Source organism: Cricetulus griseus (assembly GCF_003668045.3).
Source record: "Cricetulus griseus strain 17A/GY chromosome 1 unlocalized genomic scaffold, alternate assembly CriGri-PICRH-1.0 chr1_0, whole genome shotgun sequence".
NCBI lineage: Eukaryota > Metazoa > Chordata > Mammalia > Rodentia > Cricetidae > Cricetulus > Cricetulus griseus.
The window spans coordinates 21,983,620-22,008,378 of NW_023276806.1; the positions used below are offsets into that span (position 1 = coordinate 21,983,620).

At 42.1% G+C, this 24,759-nt stretch overlaps 1 protein-coding gene across 1 annotated transcript; it reads right to left on the reverse strand.

Moving 5' to 3' along the window:
• Positions 1 to 381: 381 nt before the first annotated feature.
• Positions 382 to 19,328, reverse strand: Ddit4l (DNA damage inducible transcript 4 like). Its single transcript, XM_027395789.2, has 5 exons — positions 16,407 to 19,328; positions 16,119 to 16,204; positions 3,081 to 10,249; positions 2,690 to 2,831; positions 382 to 1,027 (listed from the first exon to the last, which is right to left on the reverse strand). Exons 4-5 carry the CDS (start codon positions 2,778 to 2,780, stop codon positions 537 to 539), a joined length of 582 nt encoding a protein of 193 aa, XP_027251590.1. The 5' UTR covers positions 2,781 to 2,831; positions 3,081 to 10,249; positions 16,119 to 16,204; positions 16,407 to 19,328; the 3' UTR covers positions 382 to 536.
• Positions 19,329 to 24,759: the final 5,431 nt, after the last annotated feature.

Here is a 24,759-nt window from a genome sequence, read left to right on the forward strand (position 1 = left end):
TCATTAAAATACAATGTAAGCTCTTTGTCTCTTGGGCATGGGTGTGTGAGAGCACCAAGCAGGGAGGCCAAGCTCTTGTTACTGTACTGTTTATTTGCCCTTGTGTAAGGTGATGTTTTAATTAAGCTCCTCCATTTAACTGTACCCTCTTGTGTAAGAACTTTTTAAATTCGAGTAGGAAGCTGGTGGTATGGACCTCTGTATATTTTGATGGGCTGGACATTATCTGGTAAGATGCTTTCATTGAGAAGATCATGCTGAGAGCTCAAACACGCGCGCACGCGCGCGCGCACGCGCACACACACACACACACACACACAGAGAGAGAGACAGAGAGAGAGAGAGAGAGAGAGAGAGAGAGAGAGAGAGAGAGAGAAAGCCTTTGAAGCAGGTTGCTGAGGGTGAGAAACACGGAAGGAAGATGGCCTAAGTCTGGGAGTTCTTGGTGAGGGCAGGCAGGCAAACTACAAACGGCTGACTAGAGAGCTTCAGAGGTTTACTATCCACTCATTAGGGGACTTTACTTGTGTCTCTCCTCAGCACTCTTCAATGACTGTCGTTCCAATCAGAGAGTACAGTTTTTTCTTAACAAGTCGAAATCCTGAGCTGAGGATCAGAGTTCGACGAAGGCCAGTTGAGAAGCGACCTCTGCTAAAGAAGAAGTCCCTGAGGCTCGTCCATGAGCAGTTCTCCTGCTTAAACACGAGTGTCAGCTCAAAAGTCGGCACCACACTAGCATCACACACAATCCTGTCCAGCTTTTTACATACATTTTCAATTTCCAAGTTCACGTGCAGAACACACCCCCGAAGGCCGCAGGGCTCTGTGGAGGAGAGCCGCAGGACATCTTGAGCAATTCTCTGGGTCAGTTTCTCAGGGACCAAGACCTTGGAGCAACCGAGTTTGGTTTGCTTTGATTTGGATAGACAGTTTTCCAACATCTTAACCAAATTCTGGCACGTCGTCTCTTCAAATACCACCTCGTTGAGGTTGGGCTCAGGGACAACGTAATCCCAGTAGTCGAAATCTGAAAAAAAAAAAAAAAAGAGAACGGTTTAGAGGTCAGAGAAACAACATCTTCCTGGCATAGCAAAGCCTGATCACTTAGCACACCTCTCTTTGTGCTAGCATACCTCAGTTTGCTGTTAACACATAGGTAGTAAAACAAGTCATTTAACCTTTCCAGACTGAAAACTTATCCATTTACTCAAGACTCTGATGTGCCGGTGACTAGGTTAAAACAACGTTTCTTTAACTTTCTATGTCTCTACTCAGTCTTGAGGATTATGCAGCAAAAATCTATCTGTGGTTATCACATCAAGATAACTAGTTATTTCCTTTCTCGTTGTAGGGTTTTCCAAGTTTATTTTAGTGTTTTCACAGAGAACAGGCAGAGCATCTGGAGTAAAAATCACTACTTTTGCTTGACAAAGGGACTGTTGGTGTGTATGTATTAAAACACAGAAAGATTGCAAGTTCTTGCCAATAAAGTCCATCACAGTACCAAAGGTCTACCAACTTTTTATGTTTCTTTAAAAGTTTTTGCTAGAATGGCCTGAAGGTCCCATTTTAGCATCGAGCTGTTTGATTAAAGTTTGTTCACAGAGGAGAGGACCTTTGAGGTTCATGAGGTTATTTATAACTGGGCTGGGTAGGTTTTTCTTAGCTGAGCAAAACAAAACAGACCCAGGAAAACAAAGTTAGGTTTGCCCAGAGGAAAAAGATAGCTCTGCATTTGGTCACCTACCTTCCAAATTAATCCTACCACTTGGCAGGTTGCCACACCACACAGTGGCTTCAAACCTCCTCCAGCTCTCCCTGCTTTCTGCTTCATGTGTTCCTTCACTTAGGGCACTGTTTTTTTTTTTTGAACTAATATATTCCAAATCATATCTGCATTTTACCTATATTTTAGCTACATTGATGACAGCCAATTTTAGTTTTGTCCTATAGGATTACCTTAATTGTTTCTTACAAATGAGGAGGATCTAAAGAGCTTAAGCAGTTAAAATCTATGTCCACACCACTCTTTGATAGTAGAGTAGCCCGTTAAATTAGAAATTGCTATTCAAAGTTGGAAATGATGATTCATGTGGGACCACGGCTACTAAACTCTTCTTCTGACATCAAGAATGGAATAGTACAGTCATTTCACAATAGAATCTTACTTAGTTATGAAAAAGAACACATTAGTAGGGAAGGGTCCAATTTAAAATATTAAGCTGTGGGAAAACAAACCGAATTCAGAAGAACACATACTGCGTTATTATTCAACACCCTAAAAGCAAAACTAACATAGTAACCAAACATTAAAAGATGGTTCCCTGGGGACCGGGAAAAGAAGGAATGGATGGCAAACCGGCAGAGATGACCTAGAGAGGGAAATGGGCTGGTGCTGGTTACACAAGGAAACACTCCCAGCTGGACACTTAATGTCCCAACCATGAGGGATAAGGAACTTCGTCCCCTAGAGCCTGTTAGCAGACTGGAACAATGCAGTATTCTCGTTATGTTTGTTTCTGGTGGGCACACCAAGGCAAGGAAGTTTAAAAGACACCTCAGATGGATTTCACAGTCTTCCCTCTCTAGGAGGGAATGAGGTCTCGCGGGCTCAGGCAGGACGCTTACACTATCTAGAGAGGGGCCGCGACCTTCGGATAGGAGAAACGTGAGCAGCCGGGCGACTCACCACTTAGCAGACTCCCAGGGTGATAGGCACCGTCCAGCAACTCTGAAATGCTGGCCGGGTTCTTACTGCTCAAACTGCCCGTTGCAACCATGGTCAACGGCTCTGTTTCCCTCGCGGAGCAGAACGGTTTTCCCCTTAGGCGCTGTGGGGAAAAAGTGAGAGAAGTTTGCAAAAGCACGCAAGAAGTGCAAAGGCTCCCCTGAGTCCCAGCATCGCCAGAGAGAACTAGCCCAGGCACTGCCCTTCTAGAGGGAGGTACCAGCCTTGGTAACTCCAGTTGACAAAGCCCTGGAAGAGGAGACACCAACTACAGGCAACCAGCTGAAAGTAGCTGGAAAGTCAGCACAGCTGGGAAGCGACCCTGCCCACTCCTCCTCCTCCGGCCGCTCACCTGCAGGGATTTCACCGGATGCTGAGGGGTAAACCGAGGCAGGCGCCCCTCAGTAGCCCGATCCTTGGACAGTGGCCCCGCCGCCGCACAGTCCCTCTGCGAGCCGAAGGCTCCGGGCCACCGCGCCCACCAGCACAGGCTGCACCCGGCCGCTCCGCCTCCGGAACAGAGAGTGTTTTATAGGCCCAGCCTCCCTGCCTGGCTGGCACGCCCACCTGCGCCACCCGCCCGGCCCGTGCCCCGGCCCGCCCCTGCTGGGCCAGGTCGCATGCATTTAGTTCCAGGGAAGGCAGGGGCCCAGGCAAAACTTCTGGGAGTTGAGGATCTGCCACTGGTTGGGCGGACACCTGCTGTTTCCTGGGTAGGCCACTGGTCACCCTGACTGTAATTCACCTAAGAACCACCCCCTTCGGCCACTAACCTGGATTCTTTGATGTGAGCTCCTGCCCAAGGCTTGCTTGCTTCCATGTTCAGACTGAGCAGGTCTTGGCTAAGGAGCTGTTCAGGCAGGAGGAAGCTCCAGGTCTTGTTAGCCATGGCCGGAGGCTTTGCTGTGTCATCCTGAGTAAGTGCTTGGCTTACTTGAGTCTGTGTTCTGTGAGCATCCCTTATGCTCATGTTCTGACATCTAACCCATCAGCTCCAGTCTGCACCCAGTCTCCGCAGGTGGTCGGATGTGGCAAGGGCTCTCTGGCTTCAGCTGCACTTAGGAATCAATGGGGCATCTTTGGGGATGCTACAGCTGTGACTAAAACCTTTTCTCTGCGGCCAGGGCGAGCCTGGCACTGTTCTAAGACCTGGCTTCTGAAAGCAGGCAGCTTGAATTGAAGGGGCGTGGGGGGCAGTGCCAAGAAACTAAACAAAACCACTAACGGGATCTCCTTGCTTGCTCCACCAGCAGGATAGCTTGGAGCAATTGCCATTCCCAGAAGCTGAGGTTACTGGTGGGCCTGTTTTGGAAAAGTTTAGGTTTTGGTCTTCAAAAAGCTTGAAGGCATGAGAATAAAGAGTTATACTGTTGGGATAATGCCTGTGACTCTCGCAGGGAGCCCTGGGTAAGAGGGAGTAGAAAGGATCGCACACCCATAAAAGCAAGCGGCCAAACATTTTTTTCCTAAGGCACTAAGCCACCCTATGCCCACTGCCCCGCTGCCCTGTCCCCGAAGTACAGGATTTGCTAAGCACGGGTATTCCCGGTCGGGTTGCCAGGGATCAGAAGATGGAGAAACTACCGAGATACCTGGGGCTGGGGGTGCATTTTTCTCTAGGAGGGGTTCCTGCACCAGTCCCTGCCCTTTGGGGACGACATGTACAAGGACCTGCAGGTTAGGGCCTTGAATAACAAGATCAACTGTCCAGGCTAACAACAACACAAGTGGTAAAGAGCTTGTGATAAACAGATGAGTGGGACGACACTTGCAGGCAGAGCAACAGAAACTAAAGCCAGCTTGAAGGTCCATTTTTAACTCCACCGAGGCAGCTGCACCATCTCAAGGTCAGGCAGGCTGAGGAAAGAGATGCTGATAGGCTAGGAAAAGCAAATTTCCACTTCTATTTTAATAACAAAAGTGGAAAACAAGCAAACCCATTTAAGCCAGTTAGAAAGACATCGAGGTTAGGACATGAAGGTCCAACGGATGACCCCCGCCCTCAGGTGTCCTGCCAATCACGGCACTCTGTCCTTCACCAGCCATAGAGCTTTTTGTCCTTATATCAGCAGCCTTGCTAGTAGCAGCTAAATCTTGCCAGCTTCAGGGAAAGCTGCTGGCATTAGGATAGTGAGTGACCAGAAAGGACACTGGTGAAACAGAGGAAACACATATTTCCACTCCTTAGGGGATTTAGACACAATTCATATGTACTTCCACTGGGCCAAAATTATGGAAACTTCTAGGATGTAGTATTTACTCAACTAGCTACAATTTTACATCACACTTTGGGATTTTGCTGCAGAAAAAAACTCACTGATATGTGAAAGATTTCAAACGACAGCATTCTTCTTGACAAAATGAGTGACACTCTCAGGAGTTACAGGGCAGAAGAAATCGCAGGTGTGGAGTATATGCCTGCAGTGGTGGACAGATTGCCTTTCTGAAGTCCACCGTTGTCTATCTCCAGCTTTCATCTTGGCAACTAAATAAGAAAATGAAGCATTTAAAGGATTTAAACAGAATCAAGGAAAACAAAGACTACAGTGTTTTTGTCATAAATGATGCACTCAAGTTTTTGAAAACGTTGTGGATATAGTTCATGAATAGCAGAAAGCTTATCATACTGACATATTTCAGATACTTATCAGAATATAGTATGTTTTACTACACCTCTAATTCTGTAAAAATCCTTGTGGTGGCGCTTGAAATAAGAGCTGTAGATGAATAGAGCTAATTGGCTGAATAATTTGCTTGCCTGTCACACTTCAATATATGATAAAAACTATCAAAGTCATAAGTAAGGCCTTTCATCTTAAGCAAGCTTAGTGTTTTATTCCTGGGATTTACTCATCTGACATTCAAAAAGAAAAAAAAAACAGCAATATTAAATGGCAACCATAGCTGATATGTGTGCAAACACTGAAGTTCTGGGCTTCCTTGTGTAAATACAGCGTTCATAATGTCACTACTTACATAAAGTATACTCACACAAAGATACCTTAATCTATGACTGAGGAAATGCTGGCAGCTGGCGTCTCCTCACTTGCAATGCTTATTACATTTCACCGGCCAGCTTTCTCATTTTATTCAGTGTAAGCCATTGCTCCTGAACCTTTGTGAAGACATCCAGTGGGTTGCTTCATTCATTTCATGAGCTGTAGCACCTGAGGAAAGTACTGGGTCCCCTAATCTGTACAGTGGATTTCTGTACTGTAAATGAAATGCTGATGAGTCCTACTGTTTTGGTTGCTGAGACCAAATCCCTGACTAGAAACAACTTAGGAGAGGAAGGGCCTATTTTGGCTCACAGTCTGAAGGAAGACAGCCCATGGTGGTAGGGAAGGCCTAGAGGCAGGAACAGGAAGCAGGTGGTCATTGTATCTGTACTCAGGAAGTGGTTAGCAGAGAGGAAGTGGGGCTGGGTTATCAAACCCCAAGGCCCACCCCTAGTGACAACTTCCTGCAGTGAGGTGCTGTCTTCCAAGTCAGCACTATTAGCTCGGGACAAAGTGTTCAAACACAGGAATATGCAGACTGTCTCAAGGGCTCAGTGAGGGAAATTACCACTGTTGCTGTTCTAATTGTTCTGAAATTCTAGTTCTGTGGTTCAGTTCTAGTGTTGCTCTGATAGAAGAAAATTTATAATCTTCACTATTTGCAAGATGTCTGGAAAATATTTGCCATTGAATAAGACATTAAAAACATAGGATATATTCATTCACCATGGTGTAGGTAACCAGGTAAGGAGATCAGATACTATATATAAGAATAATCTGAGCACTGGCCTGGCAAGATGACTCAGAGGTAAAGACCTTGCTGCCAAGTGAGAAGACCTGAGTTTACTCCCTAGGACCTATGTGGTAGAAATAGACAACCCACTCACACAAGCTGACCTCTGATGTCCATTTGTGCAGCACAGCATACATGAGCATGCACACACACACACATACACACACACACAAATTAATATGATAAAATTAAAACTTTCCACTGTAACATACAGTTACATGTGTTAACTTTTATAATTCAACAAACAGTTTTGTAGAAATAAATAAAATGTATAGACAACTACAATTATTGACTATAGACTCCCCTAATTTTTTATGTTTTTCTTCTGATAAAACTATTTTTTCACTCGTCTTTGAAAAGCTCCAACAAGTAAAGTTCCCTTTAATTGATTAAGCATGCAGTTATTGTATATTATGATATAGGATTTGCATTAGGTAAGTTAACATCAAGCCTTTTCTGCTATAGAATAAAATGAGCCCCAATATAAAATGATATACAATACCTGCTGTTAAAAGCCATATCTTCCAGTAGCAGAAGGCACTGCAACTCTAAATTTAATCAGAAAACCTGTTACCATAGTGACTTGTTGCTCAAAATAGTTGTATGGTTTTATTCTGGTCATAAACAATGACACATATTATCTCTAAATAAAAAAATGTGATGTGTTTAAATGCACATTCCCTTACTATGATATGGGAAGGTTTACAATTTAGGTGACTGTTTTCAGACAGTGTCAACCAGAAACATGGAGTAGGTCACTGACATTTTTCTAGGGTTACATCTTAAAACTTTTCAAAGTCTACAACTTGAGAACACCACCATGATATATCACTTTTTTCTGGAATTCTCTATAGGTATACAGAATCTACATTTTCATGTAGGTATCTACCCTTCAATACTGCCCCTCCATGGATCTGTCAAGTGTCCTAATCTAGTGACTAAGTGTCTTAGGTATCTGGCATTCATATTGTATCTCACCAAAATGACATACCATTTCATGACAAAAATCTATGGGTTGTTGCAGAAGAGGATCTAACCTAAGAACTGAACCAAAATGTCCAATAGATACAGGATTTTGTCGGGTGGTCCAAGAACCATTCTATAGACAGAAAGGACATGAGTTAAGCTGTGAAATGATTTCACTATGTTTATCCCATGGTGTAAGAATTTGGTGTAACGACTGTGGAGCCCACCTGCCTAGGTTTGCATCCCAGCAAATGTATTTGGAAGCTTGGTAAATTTGAATAAGGAGCTGGATATTTCTGTATTTTACTTTTTAAGATAGGAATTAAAATACAACCTTCCCTTATAGGGCTATTGTGAAGATTAAGAGAGCAAGAATGTAACACACTCTATAAAATGGATCCATGATTATAGTGACAAAATGGAGTATACTTTTGGAAAAAAACTCCACCGTTTTGGTGACATTTTTAGGATAACATTGCAGGGAGAATGTAAGAGCTGAAGAGTACATATAAAAATTTTATCACTTGTATGTAAGAATTCATTTGATGATCAACATTCAATAAGAATTGAGTATTAATTACAGTACGCACTGAAAATACAGCAGAATGCCAGATAAATATTGTGTGTATCCCAGGAGAATTATTGTTAGAAAAGTAGATGATAGTTAGTACAAGATCATATTTGCATTGGTTTACTCTGTTATTTCTATGACAGAATAACTAAGATTGTGTCATTTATAGGAGCAGAGATTTGTTTTCTTCAGTTCTGAATTCTGGGAAACCTAGAGTCAGTGGGGGCAGAATCTGGTAAGGCCTTCCGTTGTGTTTTCCTGTGTAGAAGGCAAAACAAGAGAGCATACATGAGAGAGGATGAAGGGGGAAGGAAAAGGCAAGGGAGAGAAGAAAGGAGGAGAGGAAACAGAAGAGGGAGAGAGATTCATTCTTCAGTCAAGAACTTAGTCCAGTGATAGCGAATCCACTCCTGAGTAACTCCTAAGAGTGGAGCTCTCATAACCTAACCACACTTCAAAGACATATCACTCAGTGCTTTTGCACTGGGGGTTAATTTCCCAGCTGATGGATTCTGGGGGCATGTTCAAACCACAGCAGCGTGAAGAGCTTAGAGGTGAAACAGGGTACCCCAGGAACACTGAGATGTATACTTTAATGCACTTTTGAAGGACATTTTGTAGCCTCCATACTCACTCTGTGCTTTCTGGACATCACTTAGGAATTCGCAAGTGACGCACAGCCTCAGGCCTCACTCTGTATCCACTGAAACAGAATCTGCTTTTAAACAAGATCCCCGATGACAGCCGAAGTTTAGGACGTAGGTGGTTTTAGTTGAAAAGAATAACAAAACCATTAAAGCTATTTAGAACTCATAATACAATTTCTAGGCCAATGAATAAAAGTATTATAAAGCATTTATTATGTGATAATGCAGCCTGGAGGTAAGGTAGATCAACTCCCAGCCAGTCATGTGTTTGTTGAGTCTCTGTAATCTCAAATCAGACATAATGCCTCTAATGAATCTAATCCACCTTGTATGGTTCCTAGCAATTGTGCCTGGCTCATAAAACTACACACAGCTCTGGGAAGCAGTCTGTTTGTGAGAAAAGCCTATATTATATAAAAATTAAGTCCTTTATCTTTAATAAACCTGAGGCACAATAACGTTCATTATGTTCCAACTCAATGAAGGAGAAAGCCACAAGGAGACACATGATGGGCTTGACACTGGGAAATGTATTTAAAGTAGTGTGACTGTGGCAACGTGTATTAGAAGCAGCCAATTAGGACGAAGCCAATGAACACAGAAAGATATACACATCTTATTACTTGTGAATTTCCATCACACATGCCGTTATTTCTTCTGCTGTAATTATACTATGAAATATCTCCCAAAACGTTTGGGATTTGAAATATGCTTGTGACTAGGACTGTTTTATGGGTGATATGCACTGTGGTAGGGGAGCTAAATCATACAGGGCTGGAGCTGCCTGTTAGATGTTAATGGGGTTCTCAGCATGCTGAAGGACATTTGTTTATGTAACGTTATTGATGTATCATTTCTGAGTTGACCAATAACTGGTACTGAGAAAATTAACTTATGGGATTATGCAAGTACTGTACAGTTGGCTCAGGTGTCTGTATGCTAAAGCTTTTGAAATAGAGCTCATCTGAGTGTGCGTGAGCAGCACGCCCAAGGTTCTGACTTTAGACTAATTCAGTCAGTCAGGCTTCAGAGTCCAGCTCTGCAGCAAGTAGGCATCGTGAGGCAAATGAGATCCTTTGCTCTGGAGTTTCATCCTTTGTCCTGCAGAAGATGACTTGGCATAGTAGGCATCAAGCCGGTCCAGGTCAACTCAGTCAGAGGTGCTTGTTCGAAGCAGACCCAGTAAAGTGAGTCAGTCTTCTTCTGAAGTAAAAGACCCACCAAAGCGCAGGAAGACCTTAGAGATGAGGCAGATTGCTCATTTGAGGAAGCGATTCTTGTCGTTTAGGAGGGTAACCTGGAAAGGCAGAAGTGCCCATGCGATGTGACGCTGAGGACAAGGATGACGATCGGTTCAGCTGCAGCCTTGGGTGGTGGGTGACTGGTGCGCAGCCTCCATTGCTGCCCCACCCTCAGCCCCCAGTGTTGCTGGGACTTGAAGTCATGGATGCGCACTGGCTTCATCTGGTAGGGATAAGGCGGTTAACAGAGAAGAAGGTGTGGTGTCTTATTAACAGATCCCTCAGCTGAACGAAAACCCAGGATCTGAAAATAAATAGCAAACAAGAAAGCAGCGACATTGCTTTATTGCTCAACTGTCTGCGAACTAAGAATGACAGTATTTAAATCTGTTCACCAATATAACACTTATGAAAAACATACATAAAATATCTCACTTCAAATCAATTCATATGTTTTAAAGCTGCTTTCTTCAAAGTTCTACTTAAAAAAATCTAGCCATTTTGAAAGTTGCTTATATATCACAATTTTTGTTATGTCTCTTGAAAAATTTGCTCTTTACAAAGAAATTGTATATGAAATATTTCTCTAAAAGTATTTGAAATGTGTATTTTAATGGTCACTGTGGAAAAATAACCATAAATCAGCTTGTCTTAGCACCTCATGTCTCAAGTTGTGGGTGTTGCTACAGAGTATGTGGTGCATGTTGTGTTTGTGTGTATGTGTGTTCATGTCTCTGTGTGTACAGTTGCACAGGGGTGAACACTAGAGTTCAGGTCTGTCTGATTCGATAGCCACTAGACACCCTACAACAATGGGGGATTTGTGGTGCAACTAATTCAGCGAGAAAGACATGAGAAGCACACACCAGCTTTTAAAGAGTCCGTAGAACACAAAGAATACAAAATACCATAATAATAATTTTATGTCGGTCACGTCAAATGGCAAAATATTGGATCTATTGTATTAAATAAAATACATTCCAGAAACTGATCTCTCCTGCCTCTTCATGTACCAATTAAAAGCATGGCTACCTAAAAAGTGTAAAATTTCACAGATACTTTACAGTTTGGGTCACATTAAGAGATACAGGACTATAACACTCTAAATCTTCTTAGCCAATAAAGAGAATTATAGCTTACCACCCCCCCCTACACACTCATATATAAATTCTTCTTTTCCCTTTGAGACAAAGTCTTGTGCAACTCAGCCTTATGTGGAACTCATTGTTCCCCTTGCTCTTCCTTTTAGCTTCCAGGATTATAGGCATGTACTACCATATTAGCTGGAAAATTCTTTTGAAAAGAAATTTGGGTGCTGGAAAGATGGCTCATTAGCTACAGCTATTTGTTGCTCTTCCAGAGTACCTGAGTTTAGTTTTGAGAATTCCCAGTGGTTAAGTCACAACCATCTGTAACTCTAGACTAAGTAGATATGACACCCTATTCTGGCCTCAGGTACTCACACACATTTGAGATATGTATATGTTTGTATGTATGTATGTATGTATGTATGTATGTATGTATGTATGAATGTGTGAATGTATATATCCATCTATCTACCTACCTATCTGCACATGGAGACTGACAGAATTGGCTCACTAGCTTACAGAGTCTGAGAGGTCCCACAAAATGCCATCTGAAACTTTGGGAACCAGCAAATCTGGTAGTGTAATTTGTGGTGAACCCACAGTCCCAAGAATCAGAGGGACTAATGCTGTAAGGGGCTAAAGGCCTGAGAATCTGGAATGGTGACAGTAAATGTCATACAGCCGTCCCAGATCTATGAGTGAGAGAATTCATCTATCTTCCATATTTTTATTCATTTTTTGGTGCCTAAACATATTATATGACCGCTGCTTACATTAATGAGGCTGGATCTTTCTTACTCTACCTATTGAAACACTAATAGCCTCTGGAAACAGATCCCCAAATCATGTTTTACTAGCTACCTGAGAATCCCTTAGCTCATTCTAGTTGATATACTTTTGACAGTATAGTGACTCAATCCAATTCTACTGGAAAAACCATACTGTAGGAAAACAGCAGCACACATCTTCAATGGTGCATCCATTGTGACCTTGGAAATCCCACAAAGTTGTGTCAATACATGACTATGTGAGAGTCTTGTACAGCTCTATCGAGAGTTGGGGAGATGGACACACAATTCTATCACTTGCTGAGAAACTGTTAGCATTTGATAGTTCCTGGGAGAGGGAGTTTTAGTATTCTTTTGCAGTGTGATCTCTGGAAGTCAACCACACACCCAGGAAGGCACCAATCCCAACACCAACTGGGAAATGCAAACTGGAACAAAAGAAGTCATTTCAAAGTTGGGTGAGAGGAGGGGAGGAGGCAAATACATTCAAAACACATTCTATAAAATTCTCTGAGAATTAATGAAATATTTATTTTTTTGAGTTGAAATATTTTTTTAAAAGAGAGGTTCTTGCACAGAACTGATTTATACTTTCAAGTATGTTGACAACAAATGAACTTAATAGATGGATATTTTCTAAGTAGAGTTAGAGACCTTAATTGATTAGCAATCTGTCTGACTGGGTCTCAAGCTCTTCTGTGTGTTCCCAAACAGATTTCTACCTGGAAGTAAAGCAGGGTGAGGCCTGTATTTGTTAAATAATAACATAAACCTGTTTATGTTGATAATTCTATTCAAGTTACTGCATATAGAGTTTGTATAGATCAGACAGAGCTGACAGGACACACTGCTCCTGGTGGTGCAGCCAGTCAAGGCCCCGTGAAAGAGCTTAAACCCTAATTCTACTTTTGCTCTAGCAGTAACATTTTTGAGATTGAATGGCCTGGTGTTGTTTGGAATTGCTTGGTTTTACTTTCTCTGGCAAAGAAAATTTTAGATGATATGTTGTTTATAAAATGGATATATTAGAGGATAAATTTTCATTTGAATATTTACCCTTCAAAATAAGCATATTCAGGATGAAAGCAGCTTTAGAGTAGGCCAAATAATTAACATAGGAGAATGTTCTGGAAGGAAGAAGTTTTGCCTTTGTGTTGGCTTACAGACCTTCTCTGAATCCCTGACCTTTGTATTAGGAATTGGAAACCTTTGATATTTCAATTTGTTGAGTCAAGTTTAAGGGGTATCTGCCATAACCTCATTTTATTATTAACCACCATGACCTCTATAGAAAAATGTTGAAACCACCTTCTGAAATTCTAGGTTATGGGTAAGGTTAAGTATAGATAAAAAGCAAAACGAAAAGGGCCATTCAGCATTCACCAAATTTGCAGTCTCAGGGCTTGAGAGAGGGCCAAGAGAGAGCTAAGGCAAGTCTGTGCCAACTGGGCGACCATGCTCATTCAGTTATACACTGGAGTTGACATTTAAAAACATTGAAAGAGAAGATGAGAACAATTAATGATTGACTACCTAATAGGACTAGTTGACCCAGTGACTAAATAACCAATTGGATTCATTTCTGGAAGAAATCCAGCATTTGATAATTTTCTAAAACTTTTGCTAAGACTTGACTTTGTAAAGTAGGTCATCCCTTGGACCCCTCATGGACTATGACTCCTTCCTAGAAGGAGCACTCTGGTCTGCATGGCACAGGTGGTCTCCTCTATGGACACATGGGACCCCATTAAATGCCACAGACTCCCTTATTTTGTCGTATAACTACAGAGTGTCCCCCACAACTCATGTGCTAGGGTTTTGGCACTATTTTGGGCATGCTGGAAGCTTTAGTAGGAGGGGCCTTGCTAGAAAGAGCAGGGTACCTTGGCATAGCTTTGAAGGATGTAGCTTCTGGGCTCCTTCCTCTTTTCTCTGCTTCCAGTCACCATTAGGTGGGCAACCTTGTCCTCTACAAATTTTTATGACGTTCTGCCTTACCCGGGCACAGAGATGGCACAGTCATCCAACCACAGACTGATACTTTCAAACAGTGAGTCCAGATTAATCTTTCCTACTTTTTTACCCTCAGATATTGAGTCACAGCAACAAGAAGTCTAGCTTCCACATTTCCTGGTATTTGTTTACTTCAGAGAAAACACTCTGTATGTTGAGTCTCTTAGTCCATGACAACCTGTTGAACAAAATCTTTGTGTCTGGACAAGGTAGTCCATGGTAAAACCATAAAGGAAGTGTTTTTAACTTGTTATCCTCTTTTTTTTTTTTTTAATGCAGACTTGACACTGGCTACTTCCTATGCCGGCTTCCTAGGGTACTCAATCTGAAAGCCCCAACTTCTCACTGAGGAATGAACGGCTGTCCTGCCAAGGGTGGCATGCTGCAGGCCTTTCCCATACACTTCTATCCCTTTGAAAAACAGACCTGCTTGATGTCAGATGCTCAGTGCTCTTAATCTTAGGTCATAATGAGTGGTTACCATGCGCAGCAGGTGGGCATTAGATTGCTTATATTTTTTATCTAATTTGAAAAAAGAATGTGTTAGCCATGAAGCTGGAACAAAAAGAGTCTCAACGACCACATAGAGAGGCCTTGGAGCCCTTTATTTTACGCACCTTACACAAACGCCTGCACTGCAAACTCAAAACTCCTTTAGTTTTCTATTTTTTTTCTTCTGAGATCAAGTCTAATGGGTCCCAGACTGGCCTCAAAGTCTCTATGTAGAATCCAAACCTTGACTCCTTGTCCTCTTGTCTCTATCTTCAAAGCTCTGATTTTACAGCAAAGGTGCCACCATGTTTCCTTACCCTTAAAACATTTTGGACAGTTACAGATTAAATACTAGGGGAGTTTTCAAAAGAATAATGAAAAAGAAGTATAGTAGTCGCTACTTGCTCGTGGGGGTTACTTTCTAAGAAACCCCCTAGATACCCACAATCTTGGAAAGAACAAAATCCTTTGTGTACTATTTTCCCATACACACATTCATATGATAAAATTTAACCATGAATTTGGAATAGGAACTCATTAACAATAATAATAGCAAAAGAGAATAACTGAGAAATATAGTAGAACAAATTTAATAAGGTTGTTTTTCATACACATAGTCAAGGCGAACATTAATGTTTTTTCTTTTTTAGCTTGACTTTGACAGAGGAGAAGTGGCCACTCATTATTTTGTTTGTGTGGCAGAGTCTTCAGGACTGGCTGTGTCCTGGGGACTATGCATGACTTCCCTGTTATTTCAGTTGATTTTAAGATAAGGGGAAATCTACTTGATTGAAAAGTCAGGACACAGAAATCCCAGGAAGGGATATCTTTCCTAATGTCAGAGAGCTGGTGACTAGTAAGATAGGACGCAGACCCAGCTTTGTATATTTGGGTAGGGTGAGGCTGATTTTTAAGAAGATCAACATCTTTAACTATTTACTCTAAACATGGGTCTTAATTGCCACATCTCCTCCACTCCCCCTTATCATCTACATCTTTAATTTGCGTTTATGGCTAACTGAAAATCCAACTTCTTGAAGGAAAATGCATGATTATCTTACTTAAAAATTTCTTCAGGCTAATGTCTCACTGGCCTATAGGAAAATATTTCAGAATGCTTATCTTTAGCACATTGCTTGCTTATTTAAAAAGAAAATGACTATGTCTAGGTGCTTTGTCATATTTCTCTTCTGAAATATATAATGATCTGCCTCCATGTGGATGCTCTGGAAATGTGGATCCCCAAATACTTTGGATCTCTCCCTTTCTCACACTATTTTCCTCTATCTGCTTTTCCGGGTGCCATTTTAGCCTGAAATAAAAATGTAGTGGAGATTGCATCATCTCCGAGGCCTTTTGGAATAGAAATAATGTTTTCTGGTCTCTGGAGAGTTTAAAAGACACGAGTAATTTTTTTTTCTTCTTCTTCTACTACATTCAAGGCCAGAAATATGGAAGCAAACAGTCTAGAGTTGTGAAAAATCGGTTGTAAAGGTGGAAAAATCCTAGGGAGGTACAGAGTCTTTAAAAGGCATGAGGGAAACAGTATCCAATTTAGATCAACCTCCTGTCTCTTCTTTTTATATCCCTTCTGTGAACTCAGGAAAATGAGCTTTGGATTTAATTGTAGTGTGGGTGTGTGCCTGTTTAGATGTGCAATGAGAGATCTCCCCAATTTTGTACATCAGTATTTCCTACAACACCCTGAAGGACTCAGTGCTTCCTGGAATGTCCCAACCTGCTCCCTGGAAGCTCGCTTCCCCTAGTAGCCTCAGATTCACCCGATACTTACAGAGAATGGTTTGATTCCCCGCTGGTGCCCTAGGCACAACAATGAATTTTTCTCGGTGGGAGTGTCAAGACACATGACTTTTGAAACTGTTGAGAAGGTAGGGAAGCTTTTAAAAACATGCTTTTCTTTGGAAAGAAAACTCAAGATCAGAGTCCACACCATGTCTTAACACCTTTCCACCCACTCTCACTTCTGCTAGACCCTGAGAAGGTCTTTGGATGCTTAGAGACAAATTGACTGAAATAAGCTCCAGGATCTCTGTTGTCTCCCCGTAGCTGAAGCACTCACAGATGGCAGAAGAGAAAGCCACACTGATTTTCGGATGCTTATGTCCAAGGTGCTGTTCCTCTACTTCTGGAATGAATGTAATGAACGAGAAGGTCTCCAGCCCTTTCCACTCTTCATCCTGCTATCCCTCAGGGTGGAAGTTTCGAGACAGAAGCCTCATCCAGAAGTGCTCAGAAATTAGGAAAGTCATCAGGGTTAGTAAGATGAAATTGTTCTTCTCCCTGTTTATGTTTCAGTGAACGTGACTGATAGAAACTCACTCCTGACAGGGCCAGCAAAGATGCTGTGTCAAAAAGCCAGCACATGGTCCTCACTGGTCATCTCAGGAAGAAGTTCATACCAGGGCACTGCAGTGACTGGCTTTATGTGGATTCTGGAGATGCAAGTCTAGGCCCTCATCTTTGTGCAGCAAGTGCTTTACTCACAGGTCCACCCCATGAGGTTTCCCTGTTGTTTGCTTTTCCCCATTCTTTATCTGAGATTCTATCTAAACTGTAGCTGTTGGGAGGGGCAAGCTTAACTCTTTTTAATTTTCCTAGCTTATACCCTTACAAGCTCCATTTAAGGCTCTTCACAATTTCACTAGCACAGAGATACTCCTGAAGGAAACATTTTAAATCACTGACTTACATTTTCAAAAGTATTTATTGAGGGCCCACTGTTGTAGGGTACTGTGTAGATTCTTTGTGTGCAGTCGTGCTTCATATGAACTGTTGAGTTTATATACTAGCAAGAATATGGCAAATAGATCTAATTAATGAGCACAAGATAGAAGGCATTAGAAAACTATCCAGCAATTTTAAAAGGTGGGAGCTGCAGGAGGAGAAGCAGGCATTGGAGGTAGCTGGCTGTGTGCAGTATGAGACAGTGTTCAAGGGAAGACCTCATGGACAGAGTGACAGAGGTGCAGAGCAGTCTCTGGGGATGGGGGTGCACTTGCTTTCTTTGAAAATGGCCTCTTTAATTCCTTGGTAAAAGGATCTCCTGATGCAGCCATGAGACTAATAATCCCAAATGCACTAAGAAAATTTTCTTCCAAGGAGGCTTGCCTCCTGGGTCATGTTTTAATACTGTTTTGCCAATCCAATTTGTGAATTGGTTCACTGGTCTTAAGTTTAAAATGTAGGTCATCTGGAAGTCTAGCAGTTGGGTCATGGTTCAGTAACTTTCTTAAGCCTCTGTTGTGGTACTGAAAGTGAATGAAGGCAGTGTTCCAAAAAAGGAAAAAAAAAAAAAAAACAAAGGGAAAAAAACCCAAACAGATGGCTGTGTCCTTTATCATTGTGGCTATTTGTACACAGATAGAATGCTCTATGTCTTTCAGCTCTGTGTTTTGAATTACTCACGGTAAAGATATTTTTGAGCACCTATATTGCATACACTTATAGATGTGTACAAAGATTTGAAAGTCATAGGCCTTAGGGTGAGTTCATGTCTAGAGTAAGTAGATACTGGTTATATTTATTTCTGGTGTGCAGTTAAATGTGACCTGTGAGACAGAAATCCAATGTCATGAAAATAAGAGAACCAAGCAAAATAAATGGGAGGTCCAGAAGAGACACTGTGAAGAAGAAGGTGCCTGACAAAGTTTTCAGGGGTTGGGATGGGGGCCAGATCTTCAGAAAAGACAGCTGGGAGGACATTCTCAGAAGCCAAAAGAGGGACAGAAGAACAGGTATGAACAGTTGTCCAGAGGCACTTCAGAGGTAACAGTGAGTCTAAGTGCACATCCTGGAAGCATGGCCATCGTTCCCAGGGAGAAATGTTCCCAGCATGGAGGCTGCTATGCCACATTTCTCCTGTGCTCTAGTATCAATTCTGGTAGGTAGGGCAGCAGAGAGAAAGGTTCTGTTGCTGTGTGGGAGAACTGATCACAATATTCTTCTGAACTAGATTTATGTTCTTTACTTGAAGATTCCCGTTCTGTTCCTTACTGGCATGAAACCTCCTTCCCACAGTGTTCACCCGACCCTTATTAAAATGAGAAAATCTGCAAAGATGCATTGCTATCCACTCTCCCAGTATGAAGCCTACCACCTCCCATGCCTCCTTGATGACACGCTAGGACTGTTACATTTTATCCTAGAATTGTGGTCTAACCTTTCTCTTAAAAATTATTTCTAAAGCATTTTATACATTTTTAATTAAAATAGAATTATATCACCTTCTCCCTTCACTTCCTCCCTCTAGCCCCTTCCCTGTACCCTCTCTCCAACCCTCTCTATGACTCCTCTCCCATCAAATTGATTACTATTGTTTTACACACATACACACACACACAAATAAAATCTGCTGACTCCGTTTTTGTTGTTTGTGTGTACATGGTTTTAGAACTCAACATTTTTTTTTGTATTGGACAACTAATTAGGGGCCACATGCCTGGGAGGGTCTAACTCTTTATCTCTCAGCAGTAACTGGTTGGTTATAGTTCCTTGTCAAGGGTGTGACCCCATGAGATTTTCCTCTTATAGTGTTAGCATGTCTATTACACTGCCTTGGTGCAGGTCTTGTTTATGCAGCCATTTCTTTGAGAGACTGTCCCACAAAAGACTCCCTGGTATTCTGGCTTTTATAATCTTTCTGACCGCTCTTTCATGGTGTTCCCTGAGTCATAAATGTGGGAGCTGTGATGTCTATGTATTCACTGGGCTGGGTTCCCATGATCCATTAATCTCTGTGTTGTGTTCAGTTTTGGTTTTCTGTGATGGTCTGCATTTGGTGCAAAGAGAAGCTTCATTGATGGGGGGGGGGTGAGTCCACACTATCTGTGGTATAAGGACAAGATTTAGATTGCAGTAAGGAATTATGCTGGTCTAGCAAACTGGTGGTTGTTACGATAAATCTTTCTGCCAAAAGCCGCTGAGCCCCACCGCCACGTGTAAGCTTTATGGCAGCCGCCTGCCCAAGTTAGGCCCAAATGAATACACAGAGAGACTTGTATTAGTTACAATGCTGCTTGGCCAATGACTAGGATTCTCATCTGTTAGCTCAGTATCAATCATCATACATCTATATATTTTATAAGACTTATCTTATCGGACGCCTTATTGGCGCCCCTCCTAGCTGGTGGATCACATCTTGCCGCTGGAGCAGGAGCCGAGGGGAAAGAGAGCAACACTTCCTTTTTCCTCTTCTTAAATATGAGTCTCCTTGCTATGTCACTTCCTGTCTGGAACACCACTTCTCTACTACATTTCCCAGAATCCTCTTTGACTCCTAGTCCAGCCTAACCTGCTGTCTCATTGGCCAAGCAAGTACTTTATTTATAAACATACACAGAAGTATTTCCCCCATCAGGTGGTAGTAGATTCTTTTCCTAGGTTCATGATTGTAACGATAACTCTTTCTGCCAGCCCCCTGAGTTCTGCCGCCACGTTAGGGCCCCCAAATAACACACAGATTACAATGCTTCTGGACAATGACTAGGATTTCTTATTTGCTAGCTCAGTCTTAATTATCAACCATAACTACAAATCTATATATTTTTACAAGGACTTATCTTATCTAGGACGCCGGCCTTAGCGGCCTATCTTCCTGGGATCACATAGCGACTCTCTCCCTTTCCTACATTTCCCAGAATCCTCCTTCTTTCCTAGTCCCACATAACTTGCATCCCTATTGGCCAACAGTGCTTTATTTACCAACTAATAAGACAAACACATGCACAGAAGGACCTCCCCATCACATGATGGTCTACATTTTTTATTATTAAGCTTTATAGAAACTATAGTTGTGAATGAATTAAAAAAATCAGTAAGTATGGATCAATAAAGCAATTGGCTAAAATTTAGCTACATTTACTATGGAATTTAAATTTTTGACAACGTAGCCTTCAATATGGTTTTCACTGTACAAATAATGTCCTCAATGTCCTATGGATTCCAATACAATGCCTGTTCCATTATTGACAATAAATCTTTGGGAAGCCAGGCACATCACATGGCTATAATCTGGAGCCACTGAACATTTTAATCATGGTATTAACTAGGCACTTTTAAGGGCTCCAGACACTTTATTGATTTAACTTTAACTATATTTTTTTAATTCAGAGAACCATAATTCAGGGTAGACATTAGTTAGTACTTGGGCATGAGTACATGTGGGTAGTGTATTTGTATTTCAGTGTGTGGGGGCTTACCTGCATACAGGTGCAACTGATACCAGGCTTGATCCTCAATTGTTCTTTGTTTTATTGATTTTATTGGTTGAGGTAGTGTTTGTTGCTGAATCCAGAGCTCACCAATTCTGACTTAGTCTACCTAGCCATCTTGCCCTGTCTCTGTCTCCAAAGTACTGGTATTACAGGTGGCTGTCCATGCTGCCTAGTTTCTATGTGGGTCCAGTGGCACTAACCCTGGTCTGTATGCTTGCATGGAAAGCACATGGATAGCACCAGTGTCTATCTCCACGGCTGGATTATTATTCCTTTATTCTTAGTTGTGCTAGAGAACAAACATGGCTTCACATTTCTGTGCAAAGCACTCAATAAGTTGTCTATAACCATGGGCATATTTTCTTTCCTCCTTCCTTTACTTTCTCTTCCCCTCCCCTTCTCTCCCTTTCCCCTCCCCTCCCCCCTCTCCCTTCCCTTCCCTCCTCCTCCACTTCTTTTCTTGCTATATGGTTCAGACCCTCCTTGGGTCCATGACTCTCCTTCCTCATCTCCTAAGTAGCTGGAGTTACAGGTATGCAGCAACAAATCCTGTAGGTAGGGGTTATGATGGGGAACTGAAGGTCAGAGAAGGAAGGAGGTTGCCCATGATCCACCGAAAGAGAAAGCACAGCCCTTTGAGACTTCACACAGAAAGATGCTTTTGGAGGAGTGGAACATTCTTGCTTACCTCACAAAAGCTGAAGCAATGCTAGGAGAGAAATCGTATTCTTGTATCTCCATTTAAACGAGAAATCAGTGACTTTCTCATCTTCACTGATACTCTTCAGAGTAGCCAGGATAATAGGTCTACCTGTGGGATATAGCTGATGAGAGATGGGTTGTAACCATTTTCAACCTCATGAGATTTTTTGTTTAAGCAGAAAGAGGCTTCCTGGCATGTTGACCTTGCCAGTGTTTAATTCACACTTATTCTTTCCTATTGTGCTGCAAGTTTTTTAGTTTATACCTGACTTCACCTCTTCCTCAACTCTAAAGTTTGTAAGCTTCTTAAGGACAGGAACAAAGTGACAGGAGTTGTATGTCCCTCTACATGCTTCCCCAGATATGTAGCAAGCCATAAATATCCAACAAACACTTCTAAAATCTATGGCTGCCTTCCTTGACTTTTTGTATGCATTTAAATTCTAGAAGAGCAGGTTTGGGGCTGAGGTTTAGCTCAGAGTAGAGTGTTTGCCTAATAAATACAAGGCACAGAGTTTAGTCTCCAGCTATGGAAAAAATAGAATAAAGCAAAACAAACAAAAAACAAAACAAAACAAAAGAACCATTTTTTAATAGGCACCAGTCTGCAACTTTTGGCAACAGGATTGTTAGATATCCTTATTGCTTTTTTGATACTGTCCTTACTTGATCTTATGGCTCTGTGGCCTAGGTTATGTGGGAAACACTGGTGAGAGTACCTCTCAACTAGTACATGCTTTTTCTTTCTTCTGAAGGCTAACATGGATACAGCAGGTTGTCTTGTGGACCACAATCATTTTTAAAACATGCACTTTCCTAATCTCCAGGTAAGGTTCACTCTAGTTATTTGTACTTTTTATCTATCACTATGATTGTGCGTGCTGTATGATTACGTGTGTGTGTGTGTGTGTGTGTGTGTGTGTGTGTGTGTGTGTGTGTGTGTGTGTGTGTGAGAGAGAGAGAGAGAGAGAGAGAGAGAGAGAGAGAGAGAGAGAAACTTTGCAGAGGTAGAGTTATGTGGGTCTAGGCATGGAACTCAGATCATCAGAGGGGCAGCACAAGCGCTTTTTAGCTGTCTTGCCAGCCTGTACTTTTAAAGATTTATCTTTATTTATGCCACTCTGTCTTGTCTCTGTCTCTGTCTGCCTGTCTCTGTGTGTACACACATGCATGTGTGTCTGTGTGTCTGTGTACCCATGTGTGAATGCCAGAAGAAGGTGTTGGATCTCTTGGAGTTGGAGTGGGTGCTGGGAACTTAGGTCCGCTGGAAAGGCATCAAGGGCTCCTACTTACTGAGCCATTTCTCCAGTCCCTAATTAATTTTAGAGAAGATAAGATGGACTGACTCCTTTCCTCAGAGTGAAAAGTTGATAAAATGTGATGAGTATCTGTTTCGTCTTTGCCCTAATTTGTTGTTGTTTCTAATCAAGTAGTCATTGTACTGTTACAAAGAAAACTGAGGCCACTGCCTTAGTTACTTTTCTGTTACTGTCATAAGATACCCCAACAAAGGCAGCTTAAGGGTGGGAGGCCTTATTTTGTCTCGCAGTTCAAGGTGCAGTCCAGCATAGTGGGGCAGTGAAGGCAGCTGGGGCTTGAGGGAGCTGGTCATAGTGTACCTAGCCAGGAAGAGAACAATGGATGCTCACAGTCTAATGGCTTTCTTCTCTGTGTGCAGTACAGGAACCAAGTCCAGGGACTGGTTCTTTCCCTGTGGGTCTTCCCATTCAATTAACCCAGTATCAAGATTTTGTTGCACCAGGGAGTTATTTGGTTAACTTGTTTTGTGTAAGTTCTCCCCATTGAGAGTACCTCCCATTAAAAGTCCTTTAGCTGACAATGCAAAGATGATGAATCTAGATTTGTGATGCTGGAGTCTTGCTGTGAGCTAAAGGGCCTGGAAATTAACTTGTTAGGGAACCATGAGCTTACACCAGTCCTGCACAGTGTTCAGTGGACAGTTTGACTCCACATGCCCAGTGCCTTCCACTGTCTCTAGGAGAGTCACATTGTCAGGGGAATGGGACAAGACTGAGGTAGCTTATGAAGTTAGAATAGACTAAAAAACATCTCTCATTTTCTCTTCTCTTTTTTAATGGAAATTTCTTTTCTTTTTGCATTAATCCAAACCTATTTCTGCACAGTAAACACACGAATCTATACATTTCTCTCAATCATTCCTTTCAGGATCTTATGGACCACTTTGTGCCTGTTCTAGATGGTGGCTTAGTTGGACAGCTCTTTACTTATAACTGCAGACTTATGCCTGACACGTGAGGGATATTATAAGAATTTGACTTTGCTAACAGTCTTCCATTGGTGTTTTGCTTTTCTCCAGCCAATTTGAATTTCAGAGAAAATTCAGCTGAATAAAACATTTCATGTAAATTTTGTTTGATCTTGTTTACATTTTTGCTTCTAATGAGGCATAGACTCTTAAGTCAGCCAACTCCGAGCTAATACACCGAAAGGCCATGTTCCCTAACGGTCAACACTCCTGTTCAAGGGCATATTCTCTTCAACAGTTTGCTTTATTGTTTGTTGCACAAAGTTTCTTCCTCATTTGCACAGGTTTTGAAAACAGTTCCGATTTCCTGACAATGCTTTGATTGGCCCGAGTGAAGTTGGGTTGGAAGGCTATGCCCTTCTTCCTTCCAGTCTCTGGGGCAGCACTTCCCCTTCTCTGTAGATGCCTGTATCACTGCCACCCTGCCCCTGGTTCTGACTTTTAGCAATATTCATGTCATGTACAGACTTAGGGGCTTCCTCTTCCCACATTTAAATGTCACTATTAACCAGGGTCAGCCACATACATGCTCACGTTTACCAAGGGAAATACACATTCTTCAAGGCTCACCCCAATGCAAATTTCTACATGAGCTCTTTCCCACATTGCTCTCTTCTTTGGAACTTCTCAAGCACCATAGCTTACCAGAGTTTCCATGGTAGATAGGAGATTACCAGTGCCAGAGTCACCACTGGAACAGATGTGGTCAGGAGGTCACAAAAGAAGGGTGCTCATCAACAATTTACTGGATAATAGGAACTATCCAGGATGTTTGCCTAACTTGCACCATGGTGACCACTATGAGTGCATAAGCCCAGCCACTGCCTGTTCTCCTGGGACTGTTAATCTTTGTATCCAATTATTTTTTTTATTTATTATTTTAAGACAATCTTTTCTCATTTTACATACCAATCCTAGTTCCCACTCCCTCCCCTCCTCCTGCTCTTTCTGCCTCACCTCCATGCCACTCCCCATCCACTCCTCAGAGCGGGTAAGGCTTCCCATGGGGAGTCAACAAAGTCTGGCATATCTCTTTGAGGCAGGACCAAAAACCTCCCCTCTATATCTAGACTGAGCAAGGCATCCCACCACAGGGAAGGGCTCCAAAAAAGCCAGTTCAAGCACTAGGGATAAATCTTGGTCCCACTGCCAGTGTCCCTACAGACTGCCAAGCCCCCAACTGTGACCACATTCAGAGGACCTAGTTTGGT